Source organism: Pseudorasbora parva, chromosome 4 (genome assembly GCF_024679245.1).
Source record: "Pseudorasbora parva isolate DD20220531a chromosome 4, ASM2467924v1, whole genome shotgun sequence".
Lineage (NCBI taxonomy): Eukaryota > Metazoa > Chordata > Actinopteri > Cypriniformes > Gobionidae > Pseudorasbora > Pseudorasbora parva.
In genome coordinates, this window is record NC_090175.1 from 36,205,805 (window position 1) to 36,226,630 (window position 20,826).

General features: G+C 38.0%; 2 protein-coding genes across 2 annotated transcripts in view; both read right to left on the reverse strand.

Moving 5' to 3' along the window:
* Positions 1-139: 139 nt before the first annotated feature.
* fabp2 (fatty acid binding protein 2, intestinal) lies at positions 140-1,432 on the reverse strand. The gene is made up of 4 exons (XM_067441644.1): positions 1,186-1,432; positions 895-1,067; positions 479-586; positions 140-376 (listed from the first exon to the last, which is right to left on the reverse strand). The coding sequence occupies exons 1-4, from the start codon at positions 1,250-1,252 to the stop codon at positions 326-328; spliced, it is 399 nt and encodes a 132-aa protein (XP_067297745.1). The 5' UTR covers positions 1,253-1,432; the 3' UTR covers positions 140-325.
* Positions 1,433-7,692: 6,260 nt separating this feature from the next.
* The window catches only part of gucy1b1 (guanylate cyclase 1 soluble subunit beta 1), a 57,750-nt gene continuing 44,616 nt past the window's right edge, over positions 7,693-20,826 (reverse strand). Inside the window, exons 12-13 of the mRNA XM_067441646.1 lie at positions 14,402-14,556; positions 7,693-8,794 (exon numbers count right to left, since the gene is read on the reverse strand). Of these exons, the coding sequence (XP_067297747.1) occupies positions 8,677-8,794; positions 14,402-14,556 (273 nt within the window). The 3' untranslated portion in view covers positions 7,693-8,676. The remainder of the gene's footprint in view (positions 8,795-14,401; positions 14,557-20,826) is intronic.

Consider the following 20,826-nt stretch of genomic DNA (forward strand, 5'->3'; position numbering starts at 1 on the left):
TTTTACATTTGAAACTAATCTAGATGTTTTCCTTTTCAAACAATGGAACGCATTGTAGTGTAATATATTTCTGTTTGAAATCATTTCATCCAACATGAGTCACAACACATGCAGCAGATAATTAAAACTGTTCACAAAAGGAAGTAAAAATGGCTTTATTACCATAAATATCAAAACTCAGTGCAAATGACACATGCTAAAACATACATTCTTTGTAAACGTTTGGGCTGCCAGTTGTTAAAAGCCTTATTATCAGGTTGAATATAAATGCTTGCAACACTTAGTTTCATATCTCCGACAAAAAGTGGGAATGCTGGATGGCATTTTAACCCCTCTTGAAAATCCTCTTGGCCTCAACACCTTCATAGATATAAGTCTGTAAGCAAAAAAATCAAAAAGTGATCCAACACAAGTTTACAGCATTTAATTCAAATTCTGATCTGAGAATATGTTATAATCTATAAGGACAACCGCTGACCTGTACAAGTTCGTCACCAACAATCTTCCTGGTTGTTATTAGCATCTTTCCGTTGTCCTTGCGTGTGAAAGTTCCTTTGAGCATGTCACCCTCCATGACCCAGGATCCCTGCAATCAGAATGTCAAAGGTCAGACTCATTTTCAACTCATCAGTGTGATGTTCTCTCATTGACCTACTAATGATTGTTTGTTCAGGAGGCTTGATTAGAGGGCGATGTTAAAGTTACGTATTCTTCTCTGCTACTCGAGAGTGAACTTTGTAGTTTCCTCACCCATAATAAAAGCACACTTATTCAGCCAATGTTCAAAATCTGTCACATCACACTTTTTTTAATGGAACCACAGATGCCAATACAGAGCATTTATTTTTAAGGGTGTGAAGACTGAAAGCTGACATCTGAAATCATTATGCTTACTGTGAGCTCAGTGCCGTCTGCCATAGAATAGCTAAAGGTGACGTCCAGAGTAAAGTCAAGTTCCAGTGTGCGGAAAGTGCTGACTTCCTTCAAATGGAACTTATCTCCGGTCTGCTCCAGTGTGATCTTCAGGTTGTCATGAGAAGCTAGTTTCCTTTTCACCATGTTGATTCCTGTCGAAGATATGCAGTGCAATTGCACAAACACCTTTTAAATAATGACTCACTGAAAATGTCAGTGTTCGATCTTGAAAGCAACAATACTATGCTTAATTTGTCTATGTCCACTCACCCATTTGTTCCATGAACTTCTCGTAGTTCTCATTGCGGTCAACTTTCCAGGTCCCGTTGAAGGTCATGATTGACAGACTGCTGTGATCCTGACGGTGGCCTAACTTTACCCTGCGCCTGTCTTTTATACCTTTGCGAGTGACAGAACGCTGTCTTATCTGACTATTATCTTCATGCTGATGTGGCCGAGTAAAGCTCACAGAGTATAATTTCACCCTCCCTCCAGGCTACACGTTACACATCCCAGCATGTCTTCATTGATTGTGCAAAAAGAGCGGAGGCTTCAAGCCATCCCATGAGAACAAGCACTCACTTGTATTGGATGGTCAAATTTTCACATGGCATTAGTGTCTCTGTTGTTCTCACACAAAACCTCTTTTGATTTGAATTGCTAGCTGGGTGTGTCTGTTACACAATTTGTAATTTATGTGGCAAGAGCTACCTTGGAACTCTTGTATTGGTGTATTTAATAATACATTTTAGCTTTAATCTGTTTTATCTTTTATTCCGAAAACTGGGAAAGTGATGAAGTACGTTGATAGGCGGAGAGTGGGGTAAGATGAGCCAGTGGGTAAGTTGACCCACCACTTTTATCTTGGCAGCTGTACACTTTTATTGTCATGTGACCATATATTATGGAACCACCATTGATTTCTGCTGTGAACAGGATAAGCACATGGGAGGAATGAAGGCACCCAAGCATTTACTATAAAAACAAAGCAAAATTTGTTCAATATGGATCTTAAGTATTTATGATCCATATTTGTGATTCACAGACAGGTTGAGCGCATGAAAGGAGGATCTCGTCATTGCACCTCAGAGAAACAACGCAAGTTGGCGGGTTTGATTTACTGACATGAGAGAAAGAACATGACTGTACATGAATCATTACATTACAGATCAGGCATTAGAATGAGCATAGTTACTTACATGCATTACTGTTGAGCCCAGGCACCACACACTATTTTGTAATCCTCATTGGCATGTTTATTGCTTGGTAGCTCGATGTAGTTTAACACTAGGCCTATGTTACAAATTCGAATCGTTGTTGTTTAGGTTAGTTTTAATAAAAGAAATGCGACTATTTGTAAAAGAAAATTAGATTATTTAAGGTGTTTTCTAAAACTGAAAGGCATCTTTACAATTTCACTAGCCTGACAAGCCAAACCCACATCAAGATGTTTGGTCTGGAAACTCACCATTGACGGCTCAATCAGAGGGGCGGGATAAACGGTTGTCTTTCAAATTCCCTCTGCACGCGATAGGATAGCGCTACAACCAACCAGAGCAATGTAAAGTGCAGCTCTAAGATAGATTAAACAGTCGTTGTATCCGGTCGGCAAAACTCCGAACACATCTTCCCTTTTTAAGAATGACTTCAGTGCCGTTCTTTGTTCTTTTCTCAGAGAAAAGCTTAACTCCATGTCTTCTAGAGTCGCGGTCAAAGCTGATTCGAAAGACCGCAGTTCGCCACGGCTTCTGTGTTTAATAGCACGCAAACGCAACTCTGCCGTCACTATGTTAAGCCCCGCCCACCGACTCTATACACGATGTGATTGGCCTGACCAGAGTTTGGTTTTTACAGCTCAGACGTGTATTGAGAGTTGCTAGACGACACTCGCGGCAGATTAGATTTGCTGCCGCTAGGGTGCGTCTAGATTTCTAGGCCACAATTTCACATGATTCCGATTTAATTACATGGTTCGTCTACACCCAGATGGTGCAACCTTACCCACTGACTTGGATCAACTTATCCCTAACCAGGGGTAAATGGAATTCAAAGAATCTTTTTTCAAAGAATTCAAAGATTCAAAGAATCTTTTTAAAATAAGGCATATTTTTAGAACCCTTTGTCTGATCATTTAAAATGATAGCAAACGTCCTGAAATTAATTTATATACTTATTTAGCTTATCTTGAGTTACACATTAGTACAAAAATTAAATAAAAGGTTCATCTTACCCTACTCTCCCCAAAAATTATTCTATGTATGATATAACTCAACAGTTAAAAGAGTCTTAAATATGGAAAAGCCACTAGGAGAATGGCATATTCACTAACAAATTAATTTAAGTGTAATCTGCCAAGTAAGGGTACATGGCACGCTAAACATAAAAATAAAGCAAAATGTATGGTGAAAGTTTTATCTGGAGACACAATGACAAGATAAAGAGATATCAAGACCTGAGACATGATAATCTCTGATAATGATTTATTTTATCATTCTCCCAGGCTTAATCTCCGCAATAAAATGAGACCTTTAAAGACATTTTGTAGTCCCATTGCAAGACCTTTGGTATCGTCCCATTGAAAGCAAACACAAGAAAAGTTTTTTTAACCTTTACTGCAACTCAAATAATGTTGAACCATAGAGGACTAAAACTAAACAACAGGACTAAAACCACATACAGTTTACAAATACCTTGCAGAATATGCAAATTGTGATCTTATTTTGTTAAAATCATAAATATGCTTTATGCTTTACAAGGCATTTATTTATTATAAAATACAGTAAAACAGTATTATTGTGAGATATCAGTATAATTTATTTTTTATTGTGATCATTCCGAAATCTTTCTAATGTATGCTGAAAACAGAATTTATTTAAAAATAGTTTCTTTAATTAATATTTTGTTCAGTATAATGAATCATTTTTAAATATAAGTATTAATGTATTTAAACAAACCAATTTTTTAAAATGGTATGCACATTTATATGCACATATTTTGTCTGTATATGGTTTTGCAAAGCCTGTATGCTCCATTGAGTCCTCTTTGGTTCAAATGCTGCATTTTCCCTGCACAATGATTCTTCTATTAAACACAAAAGGCTGTTTATTAATCAGGATTATAAAGTCATGATTGCTTGTTGTAATAAAAAAAATTTCATTTGCATTTGCACTCTATCACTAGGGTATCAACGATCTTAGCCATTGACTCTTAGTACACACACAAATCAAAACAATCTGTTTCTATGATGTTTTAATCTTTTTATGTTGTCATTTGTCTTACGCCATTTGGTATATTGATGCATTTTACTACAATAACTGCAATAACTGCTAGCAAAGTTTATGTCCAGAAGATAATGATTAACTACACAATCTATAATCTACAAATGAAAGCTGATTTCTCAATGGAAGTGGAGGTATTGAAAATATAGGGGTCATAGTGCTTCAGGAACATTTCAAGGTGAACTAGAAATGGCCAAAATGGGATTTAGATTTCAGAACATTTTTTCTTTTCAAAGTAGTTACATGTTTGTACCACAAGAAGGAGACAGTTGCACTTATATTAACAGAATGAGCTGGAGACAAATTTGACAAAGTGACAGTATAGGCCTATTGGCCTATATATATAGATAGATAGCTAGATAGCTAGCTAGATAGATAGCTAGCTAGCTAGCTAGCTAGATAGATAGATAGATAGATAGATAGATAGATAGATAGATAGATAGATAGATAGATAGATAGATAGATAGATAGATAGATAGATAGATAGATAGATAGATAGATAGATAGATAGATAGATAGATAGATAGATAGATAGATAGATAGATAGATAGATAGATTTTATAATTATAATTAGTAACAATTATGATTATGTTTGTGAGTTGACCCTAACTGTTTTTTTTTATACAATTCACTAAAAATCATAAAATCAAAAAATATGTATAAAGTAATTATTGCAAATAGCAAACAGTTCAAAAAAGTAGGCTAAAACCATATTACAAAAATAAAACAAAATCGATATAAATCGATATGAAATTGTATCAAATAATTTGGAATTACTAGTACAGGCCTGTAACAAAAGTTCCCAAATTAGGCTAATTATTTAATATTTTAGGCTCATTTTGAGCACAAAGCTTTCTGCAAATGTTGCACGTGTTATTGTTTAGTTGATTATGTGTATTTTCGTGCGTTGGAATTACTCCATTGTGACCGCATAAATGTTTCAAATTGTGTGCAAAACAATCCCGCACTCTGTTCAGGCATTTTATATATGAGTATAGTAGGGTAAATGTGGCTTAGTGGTATCCAACAGGAAACAAAAAAACAAAAACAACAACAAAAAAAATATTTGGCAGCAGCTAAAAATGAAGTATAAAAACATAATTCACCCAGGTAACGCTTTAAGCATAAAAAGGTTCATGGTTGTATTTTCTTGACTTTAAAAACATTTGGCCTAGGCCCTATTAAATAAATATCGCTCAGTGTTACATTTATTAATGTGCAGCACCTTTCCCCGCATAGTCTAATGCTCTTTTCACATCATTAAATGTTCTCTGATCCCATCTGTTACATTTATTAATTAGGGTAATGAAATTAACATACTTCTACTCAGGCCAGCCAACAGCAAGTGGGCAGACAGAGGCTCACAAAACACCAGCACCACTGACAGATGAAGAGGAGATGGAGGAAGAATATTAACATACAACAGGAAACGGAATAAAGTATTTGTAGGAAATAAAGATGACCATTTAAATTGTGAATAATTAGTTTATTTAGCTGTGGTGTTGGTGGTGGTTACATCATATATCTCGAACTACCATCCATTTAACATCCTTCCATTCCATACAGTAATCCATTTTTGGAAAGTGTGATGACGGGAATATACCTGTCATCAATACATCCAAACACTGAATATCCTAAAGAAAATTCTAATTATTAGGTTAATTCTAACGGTTTATCAAGTGAACGTCATGCCATATATGCACAATGAATAAATGAATGTACCTGCACTGCAAAGAATTCTTTCTTTCTATGTATTTTCATCTTGTTATTCTTAAATCAAGATGCATTTTACGCATAAGAAAAATTTAGCCAGATCTCACGAAAATAGTATGTGTGCAATCTCATGGAATGTATATGCCAAAATGAGTTTTTGGCGTGCATATGATACGCACTTTATGGCGTATTATATGTAAGAAACCCTGATCCTACCCAAGAGTGTGTCATATGCACGCCATAAAGTGCGTATCATATGCATGCGAAAAACTGCGTAGCATTTGCACGTTAAAACTCATTTTGGCGTATCCATTCCACGAGATTTCACACTCTTGATTGTACTATTGATATGCATTACCATGAGATCGTGTTGAAAATTACATAAGGTATTTGTTAAAGCTACACTGTGTAACTTTTTTAGTTTATTCTTAGCTAAAAACACTTAGTTCTTTCAAAAAATATATGTGCTCATTAATGTATATTTACTTCTTTCAAGTAATAAAGTATTCTTGTAAGTTTATAATATATCATTGAAAATACATACGGGTGAGGGGTTCGAATGCCGGTCGCCATGTTGCCCCTTCATCTTGAAAGTACATTAGCCAAAGAGGGACATATCTGTAAATTCAAGCTTCACCTTTCGCGTTTTAACACTCGATGGCACCGTGTCGAATGTGAAAAGGGGGATTGCCATTTTAATCTTGGACTAAATCGGCCACCGTAGGAGTTAAAACGAAATCAGAATTGAGAGGAACAGAAACTAGTATTCACTGGATGGTCATATACCTTTACACCGCTAGATGGGGGAAAATATCACACAGTGTAGCTTTAAGGTATTAACTTATTCAAAATTCATTCAAAACCCATAACCACAATTACATATTACTTAATCAATAAGTTAATAGTGTGCCCCAACAAGTAAAGTCATAACATAATGATAGCTTGATTATCTAATGATTAATTAAAGCAGACAACTGGAAGTTGAAATGCATGGCTTTGACCTGTTGTGGTAATTAACACGTTAATTTAAACTATATAATATGTTATTAAGGAATTAATACATTATGACAACCTGATAACAATTAAATGATTACTTAATCTATTAATCATGTTGAATGCTCATTAGTGGCTGATATTAGTTGCTGTTGCAGTAATTATTAATAAATGGGTTAGTTCACCATTATTAATACATTAACTCATGATTATCTGTGCATTAGTTAAGCATGAATGCACCCTTATTGTAAAGTGTTACCGTCATTTCTCGCCAGAAATTGCGAGAGTGGAAAACTTTCACACAAACTGACCAGCAACTGCAACTTTCTTTTTGTAGCTCAACTGTCATCGAATGGAACACACAGCATTGTGGGATATCAAAGGCAGCAAAGTCTGCATCTATGCTGCCTTCACAAATGTATCAGATTAAGTTCTCTAGGGAGGCAGAAAGTGAAGCTAACATTAGATTTGGATGTGCCTTGTGCCTTCCTAACTTGAAATGTGTCTTGAAGGCAGCATTTTCCAGGTTTCGGATGCAGCCGATGATTGGTTTCTTATGTGCGCTCGGTTTTCCCATTTTGGGTTAGTTTGTGTTTTTTTTTAATTAAATGTAATATTTTGTGCTAAGATCCTCATCTTGGATTTTGATTTGATTTGATTTTGAGTATGTTTATGGTCACTAGAAGGGACGACTTATAAAGACTACTGAATAGTGTTAATTCTGCAAAAGAAAAGAGTGCAATGCTACTTTGTTTCATCATGCAACACAAACAAACAAATTAGACTATGCAAATCTTTTTAATAATATTTTAATACAAGATTAAAATAAATGCTGCAAGGTGTACACAAAAGCATTGTGGCATGGGTAGGTTTCCTTTAAATAAATCTATCTGTGAGCTTCAATGAAAACAAACTCTCACACCAATTAACTCTATCCACTTTTTAAATAGTAAATATTAACTTTAAGACGTGTTTAGAATCTATTCATTCACACAATAACTACACACAGTAAAAGAATAACAGAAGTGTAAGTATATTCTTAATTGTAATCATGAAATGGCTTGTTTATATGTACATGTCTGGCCAATTCTTTGATGCAATGAGTGTAGTAATGATTCTAATGTGCAGGCATTTAATTATTCACAGCATGAACATTATTTAAGAAAAATAACAAATTACTTCAGACCAATTGAATAAATTCAGTATGTCCAATATAATACAGTAATACAAAGTGCTGTGATACTGAAAATCTACAAGTTATTTCTTAATTAATGTGCGGGAAAAACTTTTTTTTTTTGCTTTTGGTATGTCCATGTTGTAGTGCTCAACTTTAAATATCAACACACAGACATACAGGACTTAAAACAGTGACTTGTTATACTCAGCGATGAAATATTCCTGCACTTGGTAGTGATCTAAATACTGACATATCCTCTGCTATAAATAAAAATGATTAAAACAAACACTTGATTAGCATGTTTGCATGTTGCATGGCCATTTTTTTTTCATTTTCCAGTTGTATTTATTTCAATGTTCTTTTTCTATATTTCTATGTAAAGTGTGTACAGCTCTGTTCACCCATTATACCCTCTCCCACCCTATGTTTACATTTTATGTGAATCAGATAATTTGAAAAGCAGGGGTCACTACAGAAAATTCTGACTTTGACCTCTGAGAGGGAAAGAATAAAATTATTTTGATGAATAAGTACATTATGTTCCTTTTCACAGATTTTAGAATGAACACATTAGCTGAGAATACAACAAATGTCTGTCTGTTAGGTCTTGCGTGAGAGAAACCACACTTTCATTGGCTCTTTTTTTCCTTTCATGGATATAGGTCCTCTGTACTCCAAATTAAACTGAGGATCAGCATTTTCCACTGACTGCAAACACCTGAGAAAAAAACAATACATGACAACGTTCACTTTACACTGTAAAATCCAATAGTTGTTCTTACTTAGACTTTTTAATTAACTTTACTTAATGTCCAATAATTTGTTGAACTTACTTTAAAAAAGTTGTAATCTGAACTTTTGCATGTTAATGCATTTGTTACTCAGAAAACCCAAGTAAACATTACTTGACTGGTTTGAGTACCATTTTGCCAAAGGAAAAAAACGCACACACACACACACACACACACACACACACACACACACACACACACACACACACACACACACACACACACACACACACACACACACACACACACACACACACACACACACACACACACACACAAAAACAGGTGGGCAGCCAAAAGGTTGAGGTGGGGTGATCGGTGATCATAATGGTGATCAGTGCTTCCTTTGTTTGGGCACTTGGAACTTAAAGTGAACGTGAACGTGAAATTACTGTTAGTCTCTTCCTATAAATGCAGCAATGCAAAACAAAATCACAGTTATCTGATTTCAAAGGAAGGGAAGTAATAAGTGTGTGTGTGTGTGTGTGTGTGTGTGTGTGTGTGTGTGTGTGTGTGTGTGTGTGTGTGTGTGTGTGTGTGTGTGTGTGTGTGTGTGTGTGTGTGTGTGTGTGTGTGTGTGTGTGTGTGTGTGTGTGAGAGCCTGTTTATGTGGTTTATGAGGACACAAATTTGTATAACTACATGGGTATTACACTGGTATTACACTATAAATGTGGTTTATGAGGACATATCAAATGTTCTCATAATTCAAATGGCCTTAAAAACATACTAAATGATGTTTTTTTGAGAAAGTAAAAATGCAGAATGTCTCCTGTGATGGGTAGGTTTAGGAGCAGGGGCAGTGTAAGGGGATAGAAAATACGGTTTGTACAGTATAAAAACCATTACGCCTATGGAGAGTCCCTGTAAACCACATAGACCAACATGTGTGTGTGTGTGTGTGTGTGTGTGTGTGTGTGTGTGTGTGTGTGTGTGTGTGTGTATATATATATATATATTTTTTAATACTGATGATTTTGGCAAACAGCTCATGAAAACCCAAAAATCAAAAAAAAAAAAAAGCATATCATGAAAAGTTCTCTAAACAAGCTATTAACCTAATCATCTGAATCAACTAAGTAACTCTAAACACCTGCAAAAGATTCCTGAGGCTTTTAAAAACTCCCAGCCTGGTTCATTACTCAAAACCGCAATCATGGGTAAGACTGCTGACCTGACTGCTGTCCAGAAGGCCGTCATTGACACCCTCAAGCGAGAGGGTAAGACACAGAAAGAAATTTCTGAACAAATAGGCTGTTCCCAGAGTGCTGTATCAAGGCACCTCAGTGGGAAGTCTGTGGGAAGGAAAAAGTGTGGCAAAAACCGCTGCACAACGAGAAGAGGTGACCGGACCCTGAGGAAGATTGTGGAGAAGGACCGATTCCAGACCTTGGGGGACCTGCGGAAGCAGTGGACTGAGTCTGGAGTAGAAACATCCACAAGCCACTTTGGGCTACAGAGAAGCAGCACTGGACTGTTGCTCAGTGGTCCAAAGTACTTTTTTCAGATGAAAGCAAATTTTGCATGTCATTCGGAAATCAAGGTGCCAGAGTCTGGAGGAAGACTGGGGAGAAGGAAATGCCAAAATGCCTGAAGTCCAGTGTCAAGTACCCACAGTCAGTGATGGTCTGGGGTGCCATGTCAGCTGCTGGTGTTGGTCCACTGTGTTTTATCAAAGGCTGGGTCAATGCAGCTATCAGGAGATTTTGGAGCACTTCATGCTTCCATCTGCGTAAAAGCATTATGGAGATGAAGATTTTGTTTTTCAGCACGACCTGGCACAGTGCCCAAACCACTGGTAAATGGTTTACTGACCATGGTATTACTGTGCTCAGTTGGCCTGGCAACTCTCCTGACCTGTACCCCATAGAGAATCTGTGGGATATTGTGAAGAGAATGTTGAGAGACACAAGACCCAACACTCTGGATGAGCTTAAGGCCGCTATCGAAGCATCCTGGGCCTCCATAACACCTCAGCAGTGCCACAGGCTGATTGCCTCCATGCCACGCCGCATTGAAGCAGTCATTTCTGCAAAAGGATTCCAGACCAAGTATTGAGTGCATAACTGAACATAATTATTTGAAGGTTGACTTTTTTTGCATTAAAAACACTTTTCTTTTATTGGTCGGATGAAATATGCGATTTTTTTTGCGATTTTTGGGTTTTCATGAGCTGTATGCCAAAATCATCAGTATTAAAACAATAAAAGACCTGAAATATTTCAGTTGGTGTGGAATGAATCTAAAATATATGAAAGTTTAATTTTTACCATTACATTTTGGAAAATAATGAACTTTATCACAATATGCTAATTTTTTGAGAAGGACATGTATATATATATATATATATATATATATATATATATATATATATATATATATATATATATATATATATATATATATATATATATATTATACTGACTAAAGACAGCAAATACAATGGTAAAATTAAGCCAAAAATAATAAAACGGAGTTACGATTGCTCTGTGATTAATTAATTTCACAAGACACGTTTACTTTTTAATCCAATAAATTCAGGAACACTGAATTAACGTCTTCATTGAAAGACTGGGTGATTTATGAAGTTGACATGTCATACCTATTTGGGGGTCAGGGGAGCAGCATGTATTTTAACGAGAAAATGACACCTATGGCCATTGATTCCGTTGGGTCATTTATCAGTCACAGATACTCTACAGACAATCGGACTCAATACAGATACGTTTTTCTACATATCTTGCTCTGTCAAGTGTCAGAAGTGATTCTATACCGGCTATACTGGTTTAACGCCATTCATTTCCATTGTGGGGGGAATGGATTGTTTTCCCCCACGACGACTCCGCCACCACAACATGCCCCAGTTATGACACAACGCTGACCAAAACTATTTATGTATATTGTATTATATTAATTATATTAAATTAACCTAATTTTGATTGTCAAAAAATAACAAAAATCTCTTATTTAAGTTATATACAGTGGATACGGAAAGTATTCAGACCCCCTTCAATTTTTACTGTTATATTGCAGCCATTTGGTAAAATCATTTACGTAAAAAAAAAATCTCATTAATGTACACACAGCACCCCATATTTACAGAAAAACACAGAATTGTTGACATTTTTCACACCTGGATTTGGGAATCCTCTGCCATTCCTCCTTGCAGATCCTCTCCAGTTCTGTCAGGTAGGATGGTAAATGTTGTTGGACAGCCATTTTCAGGTCTCTCCATAGATGCTCAATTGGGTTTAAGTCAGGGCTCTGGCTGGGCCATTCAAGAATTCCATTGTTGTGAAGCCACTCCTTCGTTATTTTAGCTGTGTGCTTTGGGTCATTGTCTTGTTGGAAGGTAAACCTTCGGCCCAGTCTGAGGTCTTGAGCACTCTGAAGAAGGTTTTTGTCCAGGATATCCCTGTACTTGGCCGCATTCATCTTTCCCTCGATTGCAACCAGTCGTCCTGTCCCTGCAGCTGAAAAAATTCCCACAGCATGATGCTGCCACCACCATGCTTCACTGTTGGGACTGTATTGGACAGGTGATATTTTTCTCCACACATACCGCTTAGAATTAAGGATAAAAAGTTCTATCTTGGTCTCATCAGACCAGATAATCTTATTCTTTATTATTTATTATGATTATATCTTATCATCTTGGAGTCCTTCAGGTTTTTTTTTTATTTTTTAAAGGGGGGGGGGTGAAACACTCAGTTTCAGTCAATCTCATGTCAATCTTGAGTACCTATAGAGTAGTATTGCATCCTTCATATCTCCCAAAAGTCTTTAGTTTTATTATATTTGTAAAAGAAATATGGGCTGTACCGAGTCTTTCCGGAAAAAAACGAGCGCCTGGAGGCGTATCGTGTGGGCGGAGCTAAAGAATGACATATGCGCAAAGCGGTGACGTCCTCAAGCGTGGAGAAACCCATCGCTATCTCAGCTAAGAGATATGATCCAGAATCTAGTTCGGAGGTTGAAATAGAAACAGCAACAGCAGGACGTCCGTCTCTGTGGTAAGTACTGTATTTAGAGGCCTGTCAACATGACATGATTCGGTTTATGGACTATTGTATGCGACCAAACCTTAGTAGCAAGCAAAACGGTTTTGCACGTCGAGTAGTGTAACGTTATAAGTTACATAGAACAGCAATGAAGTCCGTGCATTTGAATGACGAAGCACACGATCGTGTCGTTTACTGATGTTTACATACGCGACGATAAGCAACAGCACAGACATTTGAAGCAGTTTTACTTACCAGCTGCTTCCAAAGCAGGACCGAACCTTTATCGCTGGGACGGCTCCGTCAAAAACACACTTCTTGGAGTGTGGAGATCCACTTTGCGATGCGACTGAAGCATTTCTGCGTTCAAATCGGTTCAAATGCAGCGCTGCCTTCCCGGAATGCTTTGCTGAAGCGTTGAAGTCGCTTAATGTCAAAGTGGAGGAATGAAGTGGAGCGCGGCGCGGACTATAACCGACATTAGTGTTCACAGACGACTGGATCTGCAGCTGAGAGCAGTTTACTGTTTACGGCCGTGCATTTCGATCTATTCGATCTATTAACGTCAAGTAGACCCATACTCGAAAAAAACTCTCCGAAACTTGTGAGAAACCGGAAGGAGTATTTTTGACACAGAAATACTCTATCAAACGTCCAACATTAGTTTTTGAAACTTTGACTATGTTTAGGATGGGAATCCAAGTCTTTAACAGTGTAAAAAGCTCAGTATGCATGAAACAGCATTTCACCCCCCCTTTAAATGTTTCACTGAGGAGGTGTTTCTGCCGGGCCACTATGCCAAAAAGCTCCAACTGGTGGAGGGCTGCAGTGATGGTTGACTTTCTTCAACTTTCTCCCATCTCCCGACTGCATCTCTGGAGCTCAGCTACAGTGATCTTTGGGTTCTTCTTTACCTCTCTCACCAAGGCTCTTCTCCCCCGATAGGTCAGTTTGGCCGGGCGGACAGCTCTAGGAAGGGTTCTGGTCGTCCCAAACATCTTCCATTTAAGGTTTATAGAGGGCACTGTGCTCTGGCATGCACTATGAGCTGTAAGGTCTTATACAGACAGGTGTGTGGCTTTCCCAATCAAGTCCAATCAGTATAATCTAACACAGCTGCACTCAAATGAAGGTGTAGAACCATCTTAAGGATGATCAGAAGAAATGGTCACAGCAAAGGGTCTGAATACTTAGGACCATTTTATATTTAAGTTTTTCTTTTTTAATAAATCTGAAAAAATGTCAACAATTCTGTTTTTCTGTCAAAATGGGGTGCTGTATGTACATTACTGAAAAAAAGACCTTAAATGATTTTAGCAAATGGCTGCAATAAACTACTGAATAAACCTCAATTCATAACAACAACATGTATTTTAATCAGTTAAATCAGGTAGAAATCAGGTACTTCTCTTTAGCATAACAGCTTACCATTTTTACCATGTGTTTAATATCATTTTAAGTATATTAATTTTACACTGTATTTCATAAAAATACAGTTTTTGACATTTAGGTTTGAATTCATGGTTTTCTCACCTGTATGTGTATTCAGACACATTTATCTTTCCTTTCTCTCCTGTGGTCTCTGTACGACTTGTCAGGTTGACCGTGTTTCCAAACAAACAGTAACGGGGCATTCTTTGCCCTATTACCCCTGTGACCACCTCTCCTGTGTGGATTCCAATGGTGATCTGCTCCAAAACATAACAGTTAGATGGTAAATATGTAAAGCTTGAAAATATGTAAACACATTCACATAACACATTAATAATAACATTGTCTTCAACAATTCTGACATATTTATAAAGAAGAAATCATTCATTTTTTCTTCAGCAAATGCATAGAACATTCCCTGTGTGAGACACTCTCTGCCATGCGTACGTGCCAGAGCAGAGCCCTATTCAGAATAAAGTTAATGTGGGTGTATTTTTAAACACTGAAAGGAAGGATGATCTGACAATGTCTCCCTTTCCCAGACTGTGCTTACGTGTGTGTGTGTGTGTGTGTGTGTGTGTGTGTGTGTGTGTGTGTGTGTGTGTGTGTGTGTGTGTGTGTGTGTGTGTGTGTGTGTGTGTGTGTGTGTGTGTGTGTGTGTGTGTGTGTGTGTGTGTGTGTCTTTCTGTGAAAGTCCCATCCATCTAATACAGCATTCTCTCTCATTTAGATTTGGCACATCTTCAACATTTGCATGTAAGATAACAAATATGTGTCTTCTGGTTAAACAAGAGACCCCACGGAGACTCTTTACTGCAGACACGTCTATCACAGTTGCAAAATGTATTATAGAGCTATTCTAAAAAAACAGAAAACATCCTTAATACACTGGGTAAAATGTATACCCACAGGAGCATGTTTTATGAAGGGGGTGTGTTATGAAGGACAGCATGGTGGGTGGGTGCTTATGTGATCCCATCAGCCAGGTATGGAAAATATGCAAGAGATGTTAAACAAGTCTAAACATTCAGGATTTATTTATTCATTAAAATACATTTACAAAATAAGCAATATCTACTTGTGTATTATGATGTGAGCTCACAAATACTGTATGTGGAGTGTGCACTGGAGGTATAAGTAAATTTGCAAAAATAATGTTTGTAATTAATATTTGCTGTTTAACACATTATAAACAATTACAGCAGCATCTGCTTTTTATAGATTCTCAAAGTACTTTTACTAAAGTATTTTTCAAAACATTGGCACACTTTATAAAAAGCATGGCTAAATGAGACATTTATTATAATCTGTTTATGTGAATACTGTTTTAAGTTTACTTAAATTGGAGGTTGTTATAATATTATTTATGTTCTGTAAGTGTAAAAGGTGTCATGACATGGAGTTTTTGGATGTTCCCCAAGGTTTACTTATTATGTTAAAGTCCCAGTAAACCGAAAGTAGCAAGTTTGTTTTCTTCAGTGCTGTGACTTATTTCAAAAGTGAAACGGAATATTGAATGGAATGCTGGGTTTTACCTCAGCGCTCCTCCTCTCCACATCTTGCTCATAGCAGACTAATGGTTGGAGGGGAGCGGTTAAGCATTTTCAAACCTAAGCCATCAAACTGACGTCATCTGAGAATGAATGCTGTTTCCAGACAGGAAGTAACTTTTCAGATTTTGATTAAATTTTTTTCGCAACAAACTATTTTTTTCTGTGTATTAACTTGCATGGATTAATTCTTCACCCTAAAACCTGTCATATGTGCTAACCAAGTAAACAGGGTAAATTTCTATTTCATGAGGACTTTAATATGGTTCCCTTTTAAAGTGGAACTTCAACGCTGCTTCATGAAGCAGTGACCGGTGTCTGAAGCATTTGTACCAAACACGGTAATTCATTGCCTGATGGCAGTCCATGATATCACCAGCATAGCACCTGTGAGTATAAAATGGTGCCTGCAAAACACATCATCAGCTTTTTTTTTGTTTTTAAGAGCCGTTTGTTTGCAAGTGTGTGTAATACAATGGAGAGCAGTGACAATATTTTCAGACAGTGTTCCCCATCAAGCCAGTTCAATCTATCTTGGGATTTAGAAACCACCTCTGTGTAATCTCCTGATTCAGTGGAGAGCATGCTGCTAGTGGCATCTAGCTCTAAGGAGTTATTGGAATTAATAGCCCATGCCACTGACAGCTTAAGTTTAACTTGGTCATATGAAAAAAAAGGGGAAGTTGCTTGTGGTCGTTTGGATGATGCCCCTCCCCTGTGAGCTGTATGCGGCAGTGGGTCAGGCTAATGGTGCCCTTCACACCATGGCAGTGTTGCAGGAATACCAAGCAGATCTGCTGAGACACTTTGACCAAGGGCAGGGATTTTCTTCTGAGGTGGTCACTGAACTGCGCCACACCACAGTTCTGGCTCCTGGGCCACTAAAGAAGCGGATGTTCGATGGCAAAGAGGGTGGTTATGGAGAAACACCTGTGACTACCTGTTGAGGAACAGGGGAAAGCAAAAGCTTGCCCTCTGGAATCTCATTCAGGTTCAATACAGGTCTACCCCTAAACCCTCCACTTCTTCCAAACCTCCTGAGCCGTCTCCAGAATGTTGCAGAAGAGATTCAGAAAGGTAAGTGTGGCTGGTCATGCCCCTACTGAGGAGTAGGGGGTAGAAGCAGCATATTGCAAAAAGGAGGAGGCAAGAGTAAATATGTAGGTTTCCCCTTGGAGGAGTGGCACATTAAAGGTTGTGAACTAAAGACAAATTACAGAGGTATTACATCTTGCATGTTCGCTTTGGTAGGCTGCTCTTTAGGGTACCCCTTAGGTTTTAGTAAGGTGAATTAAGTTTGGCTGGTAATTTCTACCCCCCATTATCTCCGTCCCCAATTATTGTTGGGTCACAGAGAAAACACTTCCTTCTGGTTGAGTATTGCATAAGATCTCTCTAGTATGATCCATGTTCAAAGAACCTGCCATGAAGAGGTAGTTTGCCTGGTAGCATCCTTCCTTGTTATTATAGCAGTCTATATTTTTTTATAATTTACCCTGGAGAAGTACCTTTGCTCAAGCAGGGTTTAAACACTCTTCCCTAATATAAGTAGAACTGAATCTCCCCTGCATTTTCCATTGTAAAAAAAAAATCCCAACATTGTGTCATATCAGGTCACGTTAGGGAGTTGTTTGCCGGGCTCTTCGTTGGCTCAGTGCAGAATAGGTTGGTATTCAGTAGCATTCTGTGTATTTTCGGTAGTTTTTCTATTTCAATTTATCATTGTCATAGTAAATTATTGTATTCAGCCTGTCAGGACATCGATTCCACAGGTTTCCACAGGTTTTTTTTTAAACATTTGCTAACAACCAAATCAGCTTGATGAGAAACCGCTAATGCTATATCACATACCGTTTAACGTGGACGGATATTATCGAGTGTCACTTATGCCTGATGTTCAAAGCCTATTAGTTTCTGTCATTGGTAAGTATCAATATTCCTAGATGACCAGTACCAGATTTGCTATTGCCTGATACATGATAATTATCTTTACAGTATTGTAATCTGAGAACAGTGTAAATATCATTCGCTAGCGTATATAATCTTATATCATAATCTTTATTCCGCTATTCTTAGCGGAAGTAAAATTTTCTCACAAAAATGACTCCAAAAGCTAAAAAAAAAAAAAAAAAATCTGTTTCCTATATGTTTTCTATACATTATCTTACTTAGGTCTCTAACTTGCAATATGCCCTTTAAGGCTAGTCAGTAAACAGTCAATGTTATGATTGGCTAACATCATTGCATAGGAAAAAGTATCACCACCCAGCTGCTTTTGCACATAAGTGTTCTGGGGGGAAAAAACTTCCATATAAAACCGTAATTTACAGACAAAGAATTATTAAATTATTTATTTACAGTTTGTGATGCTTCTGATGCCAGATCCAATACAGTTGGTTGCTTCATCTTTCAACAAAAGGCCTATGGTGTGATGATGTAACTGTTTGGTGATGTCTAGCTCTGGAGGCAGTCATATGCAAATGTATTTGCCCGTGTGATGTTACAGATCCCACAATATCAAAATGAGCCAATTTTGGATCTTGATAAATAAATGCTTTGTTTTTTAATGAGGTTTAAGCTATGAAACTTGTAAGGGGAAGAATAAATACAGAAATCTGTATGAATCATTAGTTATTTATTTATTTTTAAACTGATCAACAGCTATAGAATGTTATAGTGTAATCTGTATATGAAGACCCTTTCTTTCATTTCAGCCCATCTTCTTTCGGCTGTTCCCTTCAGGGGTCGCCACAGCGAATCATCTGCCTCCATCTAGTCCTATCCTCTGTATCCTGTTCTCTCAGACTGACTATACCTTCATGTCCTCCTTCTCTACATCCATAAACCTTGTCTTTGGTCTTCCTCTTGACCTCCTGCCTGGCTCTAACCTCAGCATTCTTTTTCCAGTATATTCACTCTCCCTCCTCTGAACATGTCCAAACCATCTCAGCCTGGCCTTTCTAACTTTGTCTCCAAAACATCTCACATGTGCTGTCCCTCAGATGCACTCATTCCTGATCCTATCCGTTCTCGTCACTCCCAAAGAGAAACTCAACATCTTCAGCTCTGCTACCTCTAGCTCTTCCTCCTGTCTTTTCCTCAGTGCAACTGTCCCCAAACCATACAATGTCACTGGTCTCACTACTGTCATGTACACCTTTCCTTTCACTCTTGCTGGTACTCTTTTATCACACAACAGACCTGACACTTTTCTCTACCCATTCCAACCTGCCTGCACACGCTTCTTCACCTCTTTTCTAAACTCCCCATTGCTCTGGACTGTTGACCGTAAGTACTTAAAATCATGCACCTTCTTTGCCTCTTCTCCCTGTAACCTCACTGTTCCACTTCGTTCTCTCTCATTCACACACATGTATTCTGTCTTGCTGCGACTAACTTTCATTCCTCTTCTCTCCAGAGCAAACCTCCACCTCTCTAGACTTTCCTTCACCTGCTCCCTGCTCTCACTACAGATCCCAGTGTCATCTGCAAACATCATAGTCCATGGAGATTCCTGTCTGACCTCATCTGTCAGCCTGTCCATCACCACCACAAACAAGAAGGGGCTCAGAGCCGATACTTGATGCAGTCCCACCTGAAGTCCTCTGTCTCACCTACGGCACACCTTACCACTGTCCTACTGCTCGCATACATATCCTGTACCACTCTAACATACTTCTCTGCCACTCCAGACCTCCTCATACAATACCACAGCTCCTCTCTTAGCACTCTGTCATATGCTTTCTCTAAATCTACAAAGCAATGCAACTCTTTTTGACCCTCTCTATACTTCTCCATTAACATTCTCAAAGCAAATAATGCATCTCTAGTGCTCTTTCTTGGCATTAAACCATACTGCTGCTCACAAATGTCCCCTTCTCCCCTTAGCCTTGCTTTCACGTATCTTTCCCACAACTTCTTTGTATGGCTCATCAGCTAAATACCTCTGTAGTTTCCAAAACTCTGCACATCTCCCTTGTTCTTAAAAATCGGCACCAAAACACTTCTCCTCAGGCATCCTCTCACTCTCTAAAACCTTGTTGAACAACCTAGTTAAAAACTCTACTGCCATCTCTCCTAGACACTTCCATACCTCAACTGGTATGTCATCAGGACCAACTGCCTTTCCTCTCTTCATCCTCTTCAAAGCTCTCCTAACTTCACCCTTGCTAATACTTTCTACTTCCTGGTCAACAAAATTTGCCTCTACAACTCTTCTCTCCCTGTCATTTTCCTCATTCATCAGTTCCTCAAAGTACTCCTTCCATCTTTCCCTCACACTCCTGTCACCTGTCAAAACATTTCCATCACTCTAACCTGCTGCACATCCTTTCCATCTCTATCCCTCTGCCTTGCCAATTGATAAACATCCCTCTCACCTTCCTTACTATCTAACCATTTCATTTCAGCCCATAAAATCTGCAATTATGTGTTGTTTCTTAGGTCAGAAAACTTCTTAGGTCTTAGGTTACTTGACTGTAACCTGAAAAAGCGGGAACAAGATGCTGCGTATTCATAAAAATTGGGAAAACATATTTGATTGATCAGTTATAAAGCATGTGTGGCACTTTTTTCAGGAAACAGGGTTACATTCAAGTAATCTGAGATGTTACACACAACTACTAATAGCCTAAGTCTCTCTCTCTGGGAGGGGAAAATGTTCTATGGTCCCATTGCCCGGAAGTGTTTAAAGCTCTTGTGACAGCAAACACTTCCAGTTTCACGGTAGCTAGTGGATTGTATTCTGCAAAACAAAGGTGGCTGGGATAAATAGGGTCCTGGGTGAAAAAAACCTCAGGACTTTTTCTTTACAGAGATGATAGTCCTCACTGCTTCTCCTTCCACTTAGGTGTTGTGGATTGGTGGCTGGCAGTCCCTCCCCATCCGCATGCCTCTTTGTCTCTTGAAACGTAATGACAACTGTAGTCAAAAAACAAAAAGGCGAGAGGGGACCATCAGACAAGAATACTCTGTCCC